Source organism: Scyliorhinus canicula, chromosome 16 (assembly GCF_902713615.1).
Source record: "Scyliorhinus canicula chromosome 16, sScyCan1.1, whole genome shotgun sequence".
Lineage (NCBI taxonomy): Eukaryota > Metazoa > Chordata > Chondrichthyes > Carcharhiniformes > Scyliorhinidae > Scyliorhinus > Scyliorhinus canicula.
The window spans coordinates 127,468,155-127,483,233 of record NC_052161.1 but is presented as its reverse complement, the minus strand read 5'-3'; the positions used below and the strand labels follow the sequence as shown (position 1 = coordinate 127,483,233).

The 15,079-nt window shown below is 50.3% G+C and overlaps 1 protein-coding gene across 1 annotated transcript in view; it reads right to left on the bottom strand.

Annotated features, from left to right (window-relative positions):
• LOC119979455 (MORN repeat-containing protein 1-like) overlaps positions 1–15,079 on the bottom strand; it is a 261,776-nt gene that overhangs the window by 60,247 nt on the left and 186,450 nt on the right. Inside the window, exon 12 of the mRNA XM_038821709.1 lies at positions 949–1,100. Coding sequence (XP_038677637.1) covers positions 949–1,100 — 152 coding nt within the window. The remainder of the gene's footprint in view (positions 1–948; positions 1,101–15,079) is intronic.

The following is a 15,079-nucleotide window of genomic DNA, read 5'->3' as shown; positions in this document are numbered from 1 at the left end:
GCCGGGACCGAACTTGGGACCTCGGCGTGGTGAGGCAGCAGTGCTAACCACTGTGCCGCTGTGCTGCCCTGAGAAATTCCACTACCAACAGGGGCAGTTAGTCTTAGCAATCGTCAGGAACGCAGGATTGGCAAACTACCTGCTTTTCCCATTGGTCCACGTTGCCTGCTCCTGGGAATGTCCGATTGTGAGTTAGCTGTGCTCTGGAGACATTTTCCCAAAGGAGGAAGGGATCAGGGAGTGAGTTGTTGTGCCAAGGGGGGCTGCCGGGAAAAGCCAGCCTGTGTACCTGGCAGACTGCGCAGTGGATTGCAAAGAGAATTTTGAAAATACAAAACTGAATAAATATCAATCCTCCGAAATTCAGTTAAGTCTCACCCAGTCAGCCAGTGAAGATTAACGGGGGAGGGGGGGAGCTTCCTATCTGCTCCACTTTGGTACGTTGGCAAAGGGCTGGTCTTAAGCTATATACAAATGCAGGTGGGTTGAAATATCCCACCACCCTGCAGACCGAGGGGGTATTGGTTCAGGGAGTAGGGAATCATGTTGGAAATGTGTTTGTGCGCATATGTGTGTGAAATTCCCTCCACTGGAAGAGTGGTCCCCTTGGCACCAGCCCGTAATTCCATATTTGCTCTAAGTGAGACAACCTCACCAAACAACATAATGGATCATAATCGAAAAGGTTGGGCCGTTGCGTGCATTTTAAAAGACACCTTGTATGAAGAGAGAAACAATTAACGTTTCAAACCTGACTCTTCAAACTCTTTCCCAGTTCTGAAGAAGTCATATTTGATTCAAAACCCCGTTTCCCGCTCCACAGATGTGGCCAGACCTGCTGAGCATTTGCAATACGTCCTATTTTTATTTCAGATTTGCAGCATCTGCAGTATTTTGCTTTGGTCTCGCATGGCGAGCTGAGAAGAATGTTCGTTTAGGAGTTCTTACCTTTTCCAGTTCGTCAAGAATCATGAAAGGGCGATAGGAGGCTGGAGGCTCAGCGAGTGCAATATTCCAAAACACGGCGGAACCACTTTCTGCTCTTTGATTGGCCAGAGTAGGAATAGAAGCCTTCTCCACAGCTAGGAACAACTGGGACCCTGGAAAAATACGAACAGTCAATTGGTGCGTTCATACTGACTGCAGATATCTCTGTTGTAGAAACAGGAAACAAAGCAAGACCAGGCCATGTGGCCTAGCGAACCTGATTTGACATTTAGCTCCAAACCTTACTCCCCACCCAATTTCCAAATCACTGAAAATGCTTACAACAACAACCTGTTGGGGCAGCACGGTGGCACAGTGGTTAGCACTGCTGCCTCACGGCGCCGAGGTCCCAGGTTCGATCCCAGCTCTGGGTCACTGTCCGTGTGGAGTTTGCACATTCTCCCCGTGTCTGCGTGGGTTTCACCCCCACAACCCACAGATGTGCAGGCAGGGTAGGTGGATTGGCCACACTAAATTGCCCTTTAATTGTAAAAAATTGAATTGGGTACTCTAAATTTATTTAAAAACAACTTACTTTCATAGCACAGAATTATGGAATCATTACAGTGCAGAAGGAGCCATTCAGCCCATCGAGTGTGCACTGTATTACGATCTCGAACCAGACCTCCAACATTTGATAGGATATCAGACAGGAACCCCAAACACATTTTGGTCAGGGTGGACCAAGAGAACGAAGGGAATTCATGAGGTTCTGAAATTGAGGATTGACCAGCTGTGGGCGGTATGGTAACACAATGATTAGCACTGTTGCTTCACAGCTCCAGGGTCCCAGGTTCGATTCCCGGTTTGGGTCACTGTCTGTGCGGAGTCTGCACGTTCTCTCCGTGTCTGTGTGGGTTTCCTCCGGGTGCTCCGGTTTCCTCCCACAAGTCCCGAAAGACGTCCTTGTTAGATGAATTGGACATTCTGAATTCTCCCTCAGTGTACCCGAACAGACGCCGGAGTGTGCCAACTAGGGGCTTTTCACAGTAACTTCATTGCAGTGTCAATGTAAGCCTACTTGTGACAATAAGAAAGATTATTATTATTATCATAATGAATTTTAGGGATGGAAGAGATTGCCGTGTTAGGGAGTGGCAAATTTGCTCTTCAAATAAATAAATATCACTCTCCTTTTTTAAGCATGTCAATTAATTCTACATGAAGTGTTTTTTGAGGCAGTGCATTGGACATTGTCTCAACCCTTAGGCTTTGCTTTTGACTGGTTCAGTTCAAGTAGTAAGATTTTGTCCCTCTTATTCTGGATTTCCAAATTAACAGCCATTCACTTTCTATTCTGTTAATAATTTTTAACCTCTTAAATTATCAGAACATTTCTCAACCTCTTTGCCAAGGAATATAACTCAAGGTTACCCAGAGTCCCAGAGTTATAGTCCGGTGTGCCATTTTACGCCAACTATCATCTCACTTTGCTTACCAACTTTCCTCCACTGAACATTTGTCTGTGACAGTTGAGCTCAGAACCATAATGACACAGCAAATTAACGAACAATGATATGTGACACAGGAACAGATGTTTTATTTCACTGACAACAATTGGAGCTTTTGCTTTCTTTACTTCTTGTTCTTGGGCTGAGAGCATTGCTGGCGTGGTGAGAATTTATTGCTCAGAAGAAGTTACTGACGGGCCTTCTCGAATTGCTGCAATCCATGTGCCACTGGGAACTCCCACAATGGTGTTAGGCAGGAGGATTTCAGGACAGTACATGCTCAAGTCAGATGGTGTGTGGTTTGGTGGCAGATGGTGTTTCCATGATGATGCTGCTCTTATTCTTGCTGGTGGTAAAGACTATAGGAGTAGGAGGTACAGTTGCATTAGACTCATTAAGTTACTGCGGTGCATTCTTTAGACAACATAGACTGGCCAGTTGTGGAAGGGGTGGGGGTGCCAATCAAATAATTCCTTCATGGACTTGCCCCTCCCTAACCTCCTCCAGCCCTACAACTCTCTTATCATTTCTGCTCTCTTCATATTTTGATCTCTTACCCATCCCCGATTTGAATTGCTTCACTGTTCTTTCAGTCACCATGACCCTATTCCCTGGAATTCCCCAAACCCCTCTGCCTCTCTCTCCTTTCAGATCTTTAAAACCTTGATCAAGATTTTGGTCATCTGTCCTGATACATCTTTCGGTGTAAAGATGTATTTATTGGTAACACCATAGAATGTGTTGCAGTGTTAAAAGCGCAATATCAATGCATGCTGTTGTACTCAGCCTGGCAAATGGGGAGTGTTCTCTCGTATTCCACACTTGAGCTTTGTAGATGATAGAGAGGCGTTGACATGTCCTCGAACATTCCCACCACCTCTCCTGGAAGCAACCACTCATTCTGGGGTATGTTAAATTAGCCCCTTTCCGTGCTTCCACCCTTCACCTATTCATCATTCATGAATCAAGAAGATGAATGCTGACAGGCTCATGAGGCAAGAGGAGGGAGAGGAGGAGAAGGCATAACGAACAGGCATGATCATGCCACCGCTTATATACATACTGTGGTAGTATGACTAGGGGTATTACAGTACCTTAGAAGTGAGCTGCTATTGGTGCAGAGGACTCGCTGCCCATTGGCCTGGGTAAGTCATGTGCCTCTCAGCCAATCGGCTGAGAGGTAGGTAGCTCCGCCTACAAGGCGGGATATAAGAACCCGTGCTTCCCGGCAGTCGGCCATTCTTCTGTACGTCTGCTGCCGGGCACATATCTTGTGCATTAAAGCCTATCGTTTGGATCTCATCTTCGTCTCATGTCCAATTGATGGTGCATCACATACACACTTTCCAGTGGTGGTGGGGAGGTGTGATCGGGTAGTGATTATGAGAAAGATCCTGGATGATGTTCACTTCTCTAGCTCCTTAGTCCTGAGGCCCTAGAGTTAATTGTACTTCCCCATCACCCACTGGGCTGGGATCAGTTAACTTAGCACAGACTAGACAGTGAACCTGGGACCTTCACAGTCTGGAGGGTCCAGTTGCTCACCAGGTATTCAATGCCTCAGCTGATTTTTAAATTCCCAGAGTTCCTTGAAATCAACCCTTTTACAATATCCTTTAAAAAAAAATTTAGAGTGCCCAATTAAGGGGCAATTTAGCGTGACCAATCCACCTACCCTTGGGTTGTGGGGGCGAAACCCATGCAGCCACAGACAGTGGACACAGACAGTGACCCAGAGCCGGGATCGAACCTGGGACCTCGGCGCTGTGCGACAGCGGGGCTAATCACTGCGCCGCCGTGCTGTTCTTTTTTTTCAATATCATTGAGGCCCTGCTGATAGGGTGATCCAACAGGTCTCTTTGAAGGCCGGTTTCCAAACCCAAGCTAGAGGTGGCTCACAGGAACAGTGATTTAATTTACATGATGTTCACAGCACAGAAACAGGTGGTTCAGTCAAAGTGGTCTTGACTGATGTTTGTGCTCCACATTCACCTTCAGCCACTCTGTCTCATCACCCCCAACGGGATGGGATTTTAAAGCCCCACCGTGGCAGGGGGTAGGGCCACCAAATGGGGCAAGCCGTCGAAAGATCCATTAGCCAGAGTTTTACGGAGCTTGAGCAGGTGCGCACCCAAACTGAACTTGCATGAAACCGTGTGAAAAGACATCAGGGGCGGCACGGTGGCGCAGTAGGTTAGCCCTGCTGCCTCATGGCGCCGAGGTCCCAGGTTCGATCCCGGCTCTGGGTCACTGTCCGTGTGGAGTTTGCATATTCTCCCCGTGTTTGCGTGGGTTTCGCCTCCACAACCCAAAGATGTGCAGGGTAGGTAGATTGGCCACGTTAAATTGCCCCTTAATTGGAAAAAATGAATTGGGTACTCTAAATTTATTCAAAAAAAGACATCAGGCACGCGTCCCGAAGTTATGCCGCCTTTGCGCAAAATTTCAGTCGGTGGGCACATGCGAGGGTTGGAAGTGAAAGGGCAATTAAGCCTATTAAGTTTGCAATTGGCCCTAATTCCATGTGGCGCGTGCTATTACGCTTGGCGCATGGGCCAATAAGACAGGCGGCATTTATGACTTTCACCATTCCCAATCCAGGACGGGTTAAAATGTCTGGGATAAAATAACATACAAGAAAATGTTTGAGGGTTGAGCTGTTATGTGTTATGCTGCCGGTTGCTTGATTTTGCCGAGCGTGAGAGTTTGCTGCATTCTTTTAGTGAAAATGTCATTGGAACAATTGTGCAGCTTCCTGAGGCAGCTGTCGGCTTGTTAGAAACACCCGCCTACACCGCCACGTGGCTTGGCTCCCGCCCTCTTCCCGCCCTCACCAGCAGCGCTCTGCCTTTCAGAGTGTGTGTTTCACACTGGCCAGCTCTTAATTGGCTAGCATGAAATCACTCTCCGCGGCTGATTGCGATGAGAAGCACATTGCTCGCCATCTTCCTGGCCCGTCGAGTTTGCGTGCCTGATGGGCGAGAAATTCAGGCCGTTGATGTCAGCAGAACCGGAAAAGTTAACTGTTTTTTTTCCCCCATGGAGTAGCTGAGGTACATGAGATAGATGACACAGTGGTTAGCACCGCTGTCAGGGACCCGGGTTCAATTCTGGCCTTGGGGGACTGTGTGGAGTTGGCATGTTCTCCCCATGTCTGCGTGGGTTTCCTCCGGGTGCTCCGGTTTCCTCCCACAGTCCAAAGATGTGCAGGTTAGGTGGATTGGCCATGATCAATGTGTGAGATTATGGGGATAGGACGGGGCAGTGGGCATAGGTAGGGTGTTCTTTTCGAGGGTTGGTGCACACTCGATGAGCCGAATGGCCTCCTTCTGCACTACAGGGATTCTATGGATATTTAATGGAAAGTTGACAAACACATGGCGAAGAATAGTTTCTTGAAATGAACCCTCTATGGCTATCCTGTTGACATATGTTCTATGTCTTTCTCCCTCATGCGTTTCCATTAAATACATCACCCACTCACATCAACTACTTTATTAAAATAAATTCAGAGGGCAGCATGGTTAGCACTGCTGCCTCACGGAGCCGAGGTCTCAGGTTCGATCCCGGCTCTGGGTCACTGTCCGTGTGGAGTTTGCACATTCTCCCCGTGTTTGCGTGAGTTTCACCCCACAACCCAAAAATGTGCAGAGTAGGTGGATTGGCCATGCTAAATTGCCCCTTAATTGGAAAAAATGAATTGGGTACTCTAAAATTTAAAAAAAGAAACATAAATAAATTCAGAGTATCCAATGAAGGGGCAATTTAGCGTGGCCAATCCATCTACCCTGCACATCTTTGGGTTGAGGAGGTGAGACCAACGCGAACACGGGGAAAATGCGCAAACGCCACATGGGCAGTGACCCGTGGCCGGGATCGAACCTGCGACCGCGGCGCCGTGAGGCAGCAGTGCTAGCCACTGCGCACTGTGCTGCCTCACACCTCAACTAATTCATATGGTAGTGAGTTCCAATTTCTTACCACTCTCTTGACTTCACTAATACAAGATGGTCACCAGTAAATATAATAATGATCCCTAATTTCAGTCTCCCCACAATTGAAAACATTTTCTCTGGCCAGAACGTTTATGATGGTGGGATCTTCTGGATCCCAGGCAGCGGGGGTGGGGTGTCTCTGTGTGTGTGTATGTAAACGGCAGGAAATCCCGTTGACAATGGCAGGGCCAGAAGATCCCGCTGCTGGCCAATGACAGGCTGCCTCCGCTGCGGCGATACACACTGCAGAGTGTGTGTGGAAAATCCGGCCCTCGAAGTCTACCGACCACTTGATAATTTCAAAGATCTCTATTAGGTCAATCCTCAGCCTTCTTTTCTCCAGAGTAAGGTGGGTTTAACTCCCTGATTTCATTTATTCAGTTAAAGGTCTTTTTGTGTTTGTTCATTGTCCTTCCCATGTTCTCCCCATAGCAAAGAGGACTTTTGGGAGGAATTGAAACCAACTGACTTTGTTGAGGGAATGAAGAATGGGACTGTGTGTTATATCCTGTGGGTAGCAGTGGCAGTGCATTTCTGGTTCCTGAGCATCGTAATCACCATGGTACTCACTGACTTAACTTAGAATGCCAAACGCAGTGGAATCCATTGATCGCGCCAGAAGAACAGGGGAGATAAATCTGTTTGTGTTAGCAAACAGCTCACTTCCATGCTGTCTGACACTCCGAGTCAATCACCTAATCCTTTCCCATCTGTTCAGATTTTTATTTCTTGTAAGATTAAAAAAAAGTAACCGCAAACATACACACAATTAACTCCTCAGAGTAACTGAAGGACTATATAACAGGAACTGAGCAGGAAACACTCTCCCGTAGTGATGGTGGTGACTGTCCCAGCGGGTAAAGGTGGACAAAACGCTGGAATCTCTTCCTCTCAGCAACAGTAGAACTTTCCCTAGTAGCCCCAGCCTCTTTGTTTCATTTATTTAGAAGGCTTGGACCGCACAGAAATAAAGTGTTTGCTTCAATCTGGAGGCTATTTTCACTGGCTAATGGGTCACTGGGTCCGACGCACGAGACCTGCTCTTGGTTGCCCTTAGCAGTGTTAATTGTTAATTTCATTTATTAATGCAAATCCTTTACTGAAAGCGAATCGGCTGAATTAGTCAGTCATTTTTAGGAGGGAGTGAGGCCATCTCTGTTGTATGAGCTTAGCATTTTGGCCGCGATTTTACCGATCCATTCGCCCCGGGTGCAAATCCCGTAATGGCCGCTAACTTTCGCCAGAGGCCAAAAACAAGATTTGCGCAACGAGAACTCAGAACGTGATGCTGGTTCACGCCCTTGAGGAAATTTAAATTAATTTCAATATGCTTAGGCGGCTTAATGCCGCTGCTTCTGGGTCATATGGTTGCCCCCCACCCTCCAGCCGTGCCGGCATGACATCACACCGGCGGTAATCACTATTGATTTCCAAAAATGGACCACGCCGGGGGCTCGGAGGTGAGTATAGGCCCTGGTGGTGAGGGAATAGCTGGACAGTGCCCTGGTCGGGGGGGGGGGGGGGGGGGGGGGGGGGGGGTGGTGATGGACTGGTGAGGGTGGGCACTGAAGCTCGATGCTGCCAAAGAAGGAGGAAGGGGGATTGAAGCCCCAATGTTGGTGATGCTGGTGGAGGGGGGGCCTTCAATTCTCTTTGACATGAGGGTGCCCTCTGATCTCTGCAGAGCCAGGCTTGCCGGCACCTTTAGACCCCGCCCCTCAGGAATGATGCCACAAAACACGTCCCCATGTTTGTTTTTTTTTAAATATAAATTTAGAGTAGCCAATTATTTTTCTTTTCCAATTAAGGGGCAAATTTAGTGTGGCCAATCCACCTATCCTGCACATCTTTGGGCTGTGGGGGTGAAACCCACGCAGACACGGGGAGAATGTGCAAACTCCACACAAGCAGTGACCCAGGGCCGGGATTCAAACCCGGGTCCTCAGCGCCGCAGACCAAGTGTTAACCACTGCATCACGTGCCGCCCCTCCCCTGGTTTTTTTTGACAAAGTGTCAGAAGATCTGGAGAAGAAGACTTGGCTCAGTTTCTCTGAGGAGATCCACGTGGGTTTTCAGTCAGAACTTGACACCTTAGCAGCACGGTGGCCTAGTGGTTAGCACAACCGCCTCACGGCGCTGAGGTCCCAGGTTCGATCCCGGCTCTGGGTCACTGTCCGTGTGGAGTTTGCACATTCTCCCCGTGTCTGCGTGGGTTTCGCCCCCACAACCCAAAAATGTGCAGAGTAGGTGGATTGGCCACGCTAAATTGCCCCTTAATTGGAAAAAATAATTGGGTAATCTAAATTTTAAAAAAAAGAACTTGACACCTGGTCATTTACTTTAGAAAATTCCACCCTAAGTTATTATTTTCAAACATACCTTCTCTATTTTTACCTGTAGTTTCTCTCCTGAAGGCTCGGACTCCTTTCATGAAAATAGCTCCACACCTAAGTGACCATTCTTTGTAGTTGACTGCAGAGAGCTGCTATCTGTATTATTAAGCTGTATGATTGTGGAGGTGCATTAGATTTGCCTTCACCTGAGATTAGTACACGAGCATTTTCCCATGAAGATAACCTGAAAGTGATTCGGAGCCTCTCCTCACTGAGGGTGATGGTAATGGCCCTCTGCCCGACATCTGGGATCAACTACCTCAACACAAACCTGGAATCAATCGTGGTGTATGCCTCAGCACCTTAGATGCATGCTGCATTTCACCCACTGTTCTTTTGAGTGCGTGAACTCAGGGTCGTGACCCTCGGATGAGTCGAGGGCTGGTGTCGGGAGGGTCGCGGAGCGATTGGTCGTGGCGTTCCCGAATGCAGGAGAAGTGCCCAACAGCTGCTGTTGAGAATGCCGACCACGACTGCCAACAACCGCAGCATTTTATCCTGCTCCATTTGATTGGCACCCAGATTATTCAATGGGTGATTCGCTTTCCTAACGTCACATCCGGCGCCTCATTCCGCTGACCAATAGGGGGCGGCGGGAGTACTTCCGGCAGTGGGATTGTTGGAGTTCGGGGCCTGTGATGGATACGGAGAGCAGCTGAGTGATGTTTGTGTGAGTGGTGAGAATGGCGGGTAACAATGTTTTTTTATAAATTTAGAGTACCCAATTATATTTATTTTTTCCAATTAAGGGGCAATTTAGTGTGGCCAATCCACCTAACCTGCACATCTTTGGGTTTTGGGGGTGAAATCCACTCAGACATGGGGAGAATGTGCAAACTCCACACGGACTGTGACCCAGGGCCGGGATTCGAACCCCGGCCCTCAGCGCCGTAGTCCCAGTGCTAACCACTGTGCTGCATGCCGCCTTTGCGGGTAACAATGCTGGCAGTCAGCACCAGTTCACTGGCTTCCACAAGTACTTTAATGCTACACCATCACAGGGAGGAGGGAGTATGTGATAGCCACATATACAGGGTTGGAGCAATTTGTTGCTCTTCAAACTGAGATCAAAGAAGAAAGCACCAGCAGCAATCACAGAAAATAAATGATGTGTGGTTCTCCTCTGGCCAGGGCAAGTGGAAGTTAAGGACCAGCATGTGAAATCTGTGTGAATGTTTGAAACCTCTGCAATCGTGTCACTACTTTTTTTAAAAGTCCAATTAAGGGGCAATTTAGCATGACCAATCCACCAATGCTGCACATCTTTTGGGTTGTGATGGTGAGACCCACGCAGACACGGGAGAATGTGCAAACACCACATAGAGCAATCATGTCACTATAGTGGTGTATTATAAGTTATCAGCCTTCACAAATAAAACTCATGGGACATCATGTGCTGTTTAAAAAAAAGAGAACAGCGTCCACGTGCGTGCGCCCTCAGGGAGATCTGGCAGTGCACAGGCCCCGTGCCCTGTCCCAGTACCGTCTCCACCTGACGTCAGCGTTGTCCCAGTACCGTCTCTTCCTGACGTCAGCGCGCTGTCCCAGTACCGTCTCCTCCTGATGTCAGCGCGCTGTTCCAGTATTGTCTCCTCCTGACGTCAGCGCGCTGTCCCAGTACCGTCTCCTCCTGACGTCAGCACTCTGTCCCAGTACCGTCTCCTCCTGACATCAGCGCGCTGTTCCAGTATTGTCTCCTCCTGATGTCAGCGCGCTGTCCCAGTACCGTCTCCTTCTGACGTCAGCGCGCTGTCCCAGTACCATCCATCCTGACGTCAGCGTTGTCCCAGTATCGTCTCCTCCTGACGTCAGTGAGCTGTCCCAGTACCGTCTCCTCCTGACGTCAGTGCGCTGTCCCAGTACCGTCTCCTCCTGACGTCAGCGCGCTGTCCCAGTACCGTCTCCTCCTGATGTCAGCGCGCTGTTCCAGTATTGTCTCCTCCTGACGTCAGCGCGCTGTCCCAGTACCGTCTCCTCCTGACGTCAGCACGCTGTCCCAGTACCGTCTCCTCCTCACGTCAGCGCGCTGTTCCAGTATTGTCTCCTCCTGATGTCAGCGCGCTGTCCCAGTACCGTCTCCTTCTGACGTCAGCGTGCTGTCCCAGTACCATCCATCCTGACGTCAGCGTTGTCCCAGTATCGTCTCCTCTTGACGTCAGTGAGCTGTCCCAGTACCGTCTCCTCCTGACGTCAGTGCGCTGTCCCAGTACCGTCTCCTCCTGACGTCAGCGCGCTGTCCCAGTACCGTCTCCTCCTGACGTCAGTGCGCTGTCCCAGTACCGTCTCCTCCTGATGTCAGCGCGCTGTCCCAGTACCGTCTCCTCCTGACGTCAGTGCGCTGTCCCAGTACCGTCTCCTCCTGACGTCAGCGCGCTGTCCCAGTATTGTCTCCTCCTGACGTTAGCGTTATTCCAGTACAGTCTCCTCCTGACGTCAGTGCGCTTTCCCAGTACCGTCTCCTCCTGACGTCAGCGCGCTGTCCCAGTACCATCTCCTCCTGACATCAGCACGCTGTCCCAGTACCGTCTCCTCCTGATGTCAGTGCGCTGTCCCAGTACCATCTCCTCCTGACGTCAGCGTGCTGTCCCAGTACCATCTCCTCCTGACATCAGCACGCTGTCCCAGTACCGTCTCCTCCTGACGTCAGCGTGCTGTCCCAGTACCGTCTCCTTCTGATGTCAGCACCCTGTCCCAGTACCATCTCCTCCTGACGTCAGCGCGCTGTTCCAGTACCGTCTCCTCCTGACGTCAGCGCGCTGTCCCAGTACCATCTCCTCCTGACGTCAGCACGCTGTCCCAGTACCGTCTCCTCCTGACGTCAGTGAGCTGTCCCAGTACCATCTCCTCCTGACGTCAGCGCGCTGTCCCAGTACCGTCTCCTCCTGACGTCAGCGTGCTGTCCCAGTACCGTCTCCTTCTGACGTCAGCACCCTGTCCCAGTACCATCGCCTCCTGACGTCAGCGCGCTGTCCCAGTACCGTCTCCTCCTGACGTTACCGCGCTTTCCCAGTACCATCTCCTCCTGACGTCAGCGCGCTGTCCCAGTACCGTCTCCTCCTGACGTCAGCGCGCTGTCCCAGTATTGTCTCCTCCTGACGTCAGCGTTGTCCCAGTACCATCTCCTCCTGACATCAGCGCGCTGTCCCAGTACCGTCTCCTCCTGACGTCAGCGTGCTGTCCCAGTACCGTCTCCTTCTGACGTCAGTGCGCTGTCCCAGTACCGTCTCCTCCTGACATCAGCACCCTGTCCCAGTACCATCTCCTCCTGACGTCAGCGCGCTGTCCTAGTACCGTCTCCTCCTGACGTTACCGCGCTTTCCCAGTACCATCTCCTCCTGACGTCAGTGGGCTGTCCCAGTACCGTCTCCTCCCGACGTCAGTGCGCTGTCCCAGTACCGTCTCCTCCTGACGTTAGCGCGCTTTCCCAGTACCATCTCCTCCTGACGTCAGTGCGCTGTCCCAGTACCGTCTCCTCCTGACGTCAGCGCGCTGTCCCAGTACCGTCTCCTCCTGATGTCAGCGCGCTGTCCCAGTATCGTCTCCTCCTGACGTCAGCACGCTGTCCCAGTACCGTCTCCTCCTGACGTCAGTGCGCTGTCCCAGTACCGTCTCCTCCTGACGTCAGTGCGCTGTCCCAGTACCGTCTCCTCCTGACATCAGTGCGCTGTCCCAGTACCGTCACCTCCTGACGTCAGTGCACTGTCCCAGTACCGTCTCCTTCTGACGTCAGCACGCTGACCCAGTACCATCTCCTCCTGACGTCAGTGCGCTGTCCCAGTACCGTCTCCTCATGACGTCAGTGAGCTGTCCCAGTACCATCTCCTCCTGACGTCAGCACGCTGACCCAGTACCGTCTCCTCCTGACGTCAGTGCACTGTCCCAGTACCATCTCCTCCTAACGTCAGTGAGCTGTCCCAGTACCGTCTCCTCCTGACGTCAGCGTTGTCCCAGTACCGTCTCCTCCTGACGTCAGCGCGCTGTCCCAGTACCATCACCTCCTGATGTCAGCGCGCTGTCCCAGTACCGTCTCCTCCTGATGTCAGCACGCTGTCCCAGTACCGTCTCCTCCTAACGTCAGTGAGCTGTCCCAGTACCATCTCCTCCTGACGTCAGCGCGCTGTCCCAGTACCGTCTCCTCCTGACGCCAGTGAGCTGTCCCAGTACCGTCTCCTCCTGACGTCAGCACGCTGACCCAGTACTGTCTCCTCCTGACGTCAGTGCACTGTCCCAGTACCGTCTCCTCCTGACGCCAGTGAGCTGTCCCAGTACCGTCTCCTCCTGACGTCAGCACGCTGACCCAGTACCGTCTCCTCCTGACGTCAGTGCACTGTCCCAGTACCATCTCCTCCTGACGTCAGTGCGCTGTCCCAGTATCGTCTCCTCCCGACGTCAGCGCGCTGTCCCAGTATCGTCTCCTCCTGACGTCAGTGAGCTGACCCAGTACCGTCTCCTCCTGACGTCAGCGCGCTGTCCCAGTACCGTCTCCTCCTGACGTCAGCGCGCTGTCCCAGTACCGTCACCTCCTGACGTCAGCGCGCTGTCCCAGTACCGTCTCCTCCTGACGTCAGCGCGCTGTCCCAGTATTGTCTGCTCCTGACGTCAGCGTTGTCCCAGGACAAATTTCTTTTTAAAACGTTTTTTCCACCAGAGGTGACGGCAGAGAGCAGGTCACATGCCTGGCATGTACACGACGTCACGGGATCCATGCTTTGGCCGTGAAATCAGGAAGGAGAGATTCACCCATTTTGCAGCTGTCAGCAAGCAAGCAAAAGGAGTGTGTGAGAAGAACTGAAGATGGATCATTTTGTAATAAGGACGAGAGGGCCAGAGACACAAACAGGCCAGGATCAAAACTCACTCTACTGGAGAGAGATTCTCAGGAGTGTCCACCGCAGGACAAAGCAGTGTTGGTGTGAGCTGTAGGGTTGGTGTGAGCTGTAGTGCTGGTGTGAGCTGTAGGGCCTTGAATGGACAACTTATTAAGAAGAAGCTAAAGTCAGGAACATACCTGATTTCTTCAGGTATGGCTTTACTAATTGTGCCAATGTAAATCAGGATACAAAGCCCATGTGTACTACAGGCAGGGATGTACTAGCAAATGAAAGATTAAAACCCTCAAACCTCAATAGGCATTTGAAAACTAAGCATGGTGAGTTGAAATGAAATGAAATGAAAATCGCTTATTGTCACGAGTAGGCTTCAAATGAAGTTACTGTGAAAAGCCCCTAGTTGCCACATTCTGGCGCCTGTTCGGGGAGGCCGGTACGGGAATTGAACCGTGCAGCTGGCCTGCCTTGGTCTGCGTTAAAAGCCAGCGATTTAGCCCTGTGCTAAACCATTTCTCACCCATTTCTAAAGTTCAAGGACAAACTTCTTGATGTTTTTCAATGGATACAATGAGAACTTAAATCATCAGCTGAAGTCCTTAGTAGAAATGTAACATTGAATAACAAAGTAAGTGACATTGTGAGGATCAAGCAGGCTCACCTATCGCATTAAAGATAAGCGAATAGGTGGGTCGCGAAGTTCGGTCGGCCTGGGTCCCAAGGATAGCCGGCTGGTAAAAATGGGTCCCGGGCAAAAAAGTTTGAAAAACACTGTCCACTACCCTTTGTATGAAATTCCCTTCAGTGCATGTGGAATATTAGTTGTGCAGTTAAACAGACTGGGGTCTCAGTTAGAATCTGACCCACAGTAATGGGATGACCTCTCTTGCTCTTCTCTGAGGCTCGTTTTACTCTCTATCAGCTGTTTCTTCACCCTTCTTCCCTCCAGCAACTTCTGTGCTGATTTCAGTCTTTCTCTATCAGCCACTATAAAGATAAACCAGGCAAGGGTATGCAGCATAAGAACAAGTCATTTTTCAGCGCAACGTTACGTTAAATTGGCATTTGCATTCAAATAAACAATGAGGATGTGTGGAAAAAAAGGAGTACTTTGTTGTGGGGGATGAGTTTGGAAATGTGCAGCTTTTAGATAGGGTTGCAAGCCACTGGCCTAAGCCCCTCCAGTAAAGCTACTTTAGGGTCTTCACAGGCTGTGTGAGACAAATCTGCTAGAGTTCTTTGAGGAAGTAACAAGGAAGTTAGACAACGGATAACCAGCAGACGTGATTTATTTAGATTTCCAGAAGGCCTTTGACAAGGTGCTGCATAAGAGACTGTTAAATAAGTTAAGGGCCCATGGTGTTAAAGGTAAGATCCTGGCATGGATAGAGGATTGGCTGACTGGCAGAGAGTGGGGATAAAGGGGT